Source organism: Lactuca virosa, chromosome 8 (assembly GCF_052849685.1).
Source record: "Lactuca virosa cultivar CGN04683 chromosome 8, Lactuca_virosa_CGN04683_v6, whole genome shotgun sequence".
NCBI classification, from domain to species: Eukaryota; Viridiplantae; Streptophyta; class Magnoliopsida; order Asterales; family Asteraceae; genus Lactuca; species Lactuca virosa.
Genome location: NC_136433.1, coordinates 305,202,054 through 305,206,221, shown reverse-complemented (window position 1 = coordinate 305,206,221; position 4,168 = coordinate 305,202,054). Strand labels below are relative to the sequence as shown.

General features: G+C 40.7%; 1 protein-coding gene and 1 non-coding gene across 2 annotated transcripts; one reads left to right on the top strand and one right to left on the bottom strand.

Annotated features, from left to right (window-relative positions):
* Positions 1–202: 202 nt before the first annotated feature.
* Positions 203–2,765, top strand: LOC145131676 (uncharacterized). Its single transcript, XM_079066333.1, has 5 exons — positions 203–1,051; positions 1,133–1,595; positions 1,795–1,886; positions 2,040–2,328; positions 2,458–2,765. Exons 1-5 carry the CDS (start codon positions 203–205, stop codon positions 2,763–2,765), a joined length of 2,001 nt encoding a protein of 666 aa, XP_078922459.1.
* LOC145135355 (small nucleolar RNA R71) lies at positions 587–693 on the bottom strand. Its single transcript, XR_013719816.1, has one exon. It is a non-coding gene; the product is annotated as a small nucleolar RNA R71 (small nucleolar RNA).
* Positions 2,766–4,168: the final 1,403 nt, after the last annotated feature.

Here is a 4,168-nt window from a genome sequence, read left to right as displayed (position 1 = left end):
AAAGAAGACACCCTTACAAGAACTCAAGTCAGTGTCCTCAAAGAAGTCGGGGAAGAAAACGGGAGAGTCAAGTTCATCTTCAAAGGACAAGAGCAAAGTTGAAAACTTAGATCAAATACCTTTCCCAACCGAATCCGAGTACGACTTCGAGACTGAGTTTAGACTTTATACGAGTGAACTCGAGAACGAGCCAAGAAACGAGATGGAAAACATTGAAGAAATGTCAATGGGAGCTTACAAGAAGCGAATCCGTGAAGATGTTGGTCCAGGTTTAGTACAACTAGCGATACCTGCCACTGCCACATTCGAGCTGAAGGGACATATCCTCACTGCACTAAAGGATATCCCTATTTATGGGAAGGATCATGAGGATGCATTTAAGCATCTAGATGAAGTCAACGACATTGCTGACTATTTCAATGTCCTGAATGTTAACATAGACACCATCTTACTAAGGATGCTACCAGTCACTTTCAAAGGAGCTGAAAAAGACTGGTTGAAAGCACTTCCTCCTGGTACAATCACTACTTGGGCTCAAATGCGTGAGAAATTTCTAGATCAGTTTTGTCCACCTTCCATAATAGCTAAACTCAAGAAGGCAGTAGCCAACTTTGAGCAACAGCCGGGGGAGTCACTATACGAAGCTTGGGAGCGCTACAAGGGATTGTTAAGGAATTATCCTCAACATGATCTAAATGTTCAACAAGAGATGTCTATTTTCTACGATGGGGTTAATGTTATGACAAGACAACTCCTTGACTCTCAAGGGCCATTGACAAAGAAGAATCCAAGGGAGGTCAAGGAGTTAGTTGAAGAATTCGCAAGACACTCTAGTGAGTACCATAACCCAAGACAAGATGGAGCAAAAGGTAGTGGGGGTACGCATTCTGAAGAAATGGCTGCTAAGATGGCGATGCTCAATACTATGGACCAGAGATTGACACAAATGGACCAATCAATTCATGCAATTAAAGTTGGGTGTGAACGATGTAATGGACCACACTTGACTAAAGATTGTAACTTGGATGAGTATGGGAACAAAAGGGCTCAAGTTTGCTACTCGAGTGGGGATAAGTATGACGAGGATTGGAGAAAACCAAAGAAAGAGTGGCTGCCATATGATGAATACAAGAAGCAAAAGGAAGAGAAATTTAAGCAGACAGGCCGAGGCTTCTATCAAAAAGAGCAACCACCAGCCAAAAACAAAGTAAACTTGGAAAACATGTTGACCCGATTTATGGAAGCATCCGAGAGAAGACATGATGATACCGAGGCAGTGTTAAAGGAACACATGAATATGATGAAAGAACAGCACAAAATGATGATTGACCAGCAAGCTTCATTAAGAAATCATCAAGCATCGATTCATAGTTTAGAAGTCCAAGTTGGTCAACTCACTACTTTGGTGAATAACAAATTATCTCCACAACTTCTCGAAAAGAAAGCTCAACCGCATGTTATGGCCATTGATACTGAAGAAGAGGTAATCTCTGAATTTTTAGAGGCACTAGAAGTGGAACCAAAGCAGCCCGATCCAAAGCCGAAGAAGCCGAAACTTGAAAATGAAGAATCTGCTAGAATACGCAGTTCACGTCGTGAGCCCGCTATGCTCACGTCATGGACCCGGTCTGAACAGAAAATTTTTTGTATCTGTTCCAGCTTATAAACCGCCTTTGCCATTCCTGTCCCGAGCTAATCTTAGTCCACTGGAAAGGGAACATCTGGAGTTTATTCAACAAATAAAGGATATTCCTATTAATACTCCTTTTATTAATTCATTATCAAAAATTCCAGAATACGCGAAGTTCCTACAAGATCTAATAGATACTCGACATGAATTAAAGAAGAATTCTCAAGTGATTCTTAGTGAGCAAAGTTCAAGGGCTGTATTGGGAGAGTTACCTAAGAAGATGGGAGATCCCGGACGCCTCACTCTTCCATGTGAGTTTGGTAAGAATTTGAAGACTTATGCTTTAGCCGATTCCGGGGCTAGCATAAATTTGATGCCTTTTTCGTTCTACCAAAAGCTAAATATTCAGAAAATGAAGGCAACAAAAATGACCATCCACATGGCCAATCGTTCGGTGACACATCCAAGGGGAATTGTAGAAGACATCCTTGTTAAAATTAGGAAGTTTGTATTCCCAGTTGACTTTGTGATCATGGATATGAAGGAGGATGTAAATGTCCCAATCATTCTTGGTCACCCCTTGCTAAATACTGCTGGCGCTTTAGTTGATGTTCGTGAATCTAAGCTTACATTGAGGGTTGGTGATGATAAGGAAGATTTTGGAATACAAGATGAATTTAAAGGATATGATGTTAAAGGTGAAGTGTTCAATATTGATGAAGATAATGAACTTGAAGAATTAGAAAAGCTTATGGAGGAAGAAATCAAGATAATTAATCAAGTCAAATGCACTAAACCAAGAGCATCCGTTCCATTTTTCGTTAAAGTCATTGCCTATACAAAACCAACATCTTTGATAAGTGAGGAAAGTGATGAAATATCGAGTGATGATGGCAAAGATGAGGTAACTTCCAAGGTGACTAGTCCAGTGGTGAAGGAAGAGAAGGATACTATGGAGCTTAAGTGTGAAGACAAATTAGAGACTAAAGGGATAAAACGCAAGCTCGATGGAGACGAAGTCAAGGCTAAAAGGGAAAACTCAAAGAAGGCGTACATTAGACGAGTCCAAGCATACAAGAGGCGATGGAAGGAGCAAAATATCGAGGTGGTGGACTCATCTGGAGATTCAACGTAGGAGGCACGGAGTCCAGATCAAGACTCCTAAAAAATAAGCGATTCTTGGGAGGCAACCCGAGTTTGGTTTGCGTTTTCTTTATTTTTCTTTTTAGTTTTTGCATTTTTAGTTTTAGGGAAATCGATCATATCATCCAAATCACTTTATACATAATATAGCACTTGGAGTGGGGCCAGTTTAATTAGTGGTAATAATTAAAAAAATCTAGTTAATTGACAAATTTGGAGTTTATAATTAATTTCATGATCAGACAGTATTCACGACGTGAATCATTATGATTCACGACGTGAGTCCAGGTTGAAACGGACAATATATCCCTTAGCACATTACTAGTCCAGCCCACTCCATGTTACAGTCTTATATAATTGAATGGCCCATTTGTATAGCCCAGACCGGACTCACGACGTGAACCAGTTAGAATTCACGACGTGAATCCTGAAACACACGGGACCACAGCTTTAAGAAAGAACCCATTTGACCTAGTTCATTTCTTTATCTCCCACGAGGTGAGCGTGTTCTCTCTAGTCCCCCCTCTTCGCCGACATTCCTCATATTCTTCTTGTGCTTACGTAATTCACCATTCTAGGTAAATTAATCTTCTTCACATTGTTTATTGTTGACTTATTTACTAGATTTAGGGGTTAGGGTTTGCATTTCTCTTGAATCTTCAAAATCGGTACCCTAAATCTGTGAATTTCTTGCTGCATGTGTTTGTAATGAGTTTAAAATCGCCCTAGGAGTAAACCCCATTGACATTGTTGGCCCGATTTGATTTCTGCCTTGACCGATTCTGACTTCGATTACGAACTCACGACGTGAATTCTTAGGGATTCACGACGTGAATCCTGGGACTTGACATTTCCTGTTCTGTTTAATTCTAATATTTTGGGATGTTTTTGTTGGCTGTGTTTTATGATTATTTTTGCAGCAATGGCTCCCAGGAGAGAAATTCCGACAGGGGTGTCGAGTTTACATCCGTTCTACAATTTCCCAACAACAATGTCCCAAGACATTTTAACCCGCTGGAACAACCGTTTGGGGTGGCTTTACAACCATGAGATTGTTGTTGCCCCAACAATTAATTGGGCAAGGTTAAGGGAGGTTGGGCTTGTTGATCGAATGTCCCAGTATCTCACAAAAATATTTTTGGGAGATGGTTTTTCGTTTACTTGTTCGGGGTGGCTTAATCTTTTCCGTATTCAAGAGAAGGTTTATAAAGAATTCTGTGTGGAGTTCTTCTCGACAGTGGCATTGCACGAGAATGTCCAAGACCCTCATTATCAGCGAGCTTTGGTATTCCGTCTCGGGGGAGAGTACCATGAATGCAGCCTTGTGGAGTTTTCTTGGAGGGTGGGGATATATAACCCCTAAGAGGCAGTAACTCCTGAGTTTGGCATGTTCTT

Excerpts from the sequence above, each read along its gene's own strand:
- LOC145131676 (XM_079066333.1), top strand. The coding sequence starts at position 203 with ATGGAAAACATTGAAGAAATGTCAATGGGAGCTTACAAGAAGCGAATC. Across the intron at positions 1,596-1,794 it reads TAGAATACGCAGTTCACGTC|AATACGCGAAGTTCCTACAA; the intron begins GTGAGCCCGCTA and ends CAAAAATTCCAG. Across the intron at positions 2,329-2,457 it reads TAAAGGATATGATGTTAAAG|TCATTGCCTATACAAAACCA; the intron begins GTGAAGTGTTCA and ends TTTTCGTTAAAG.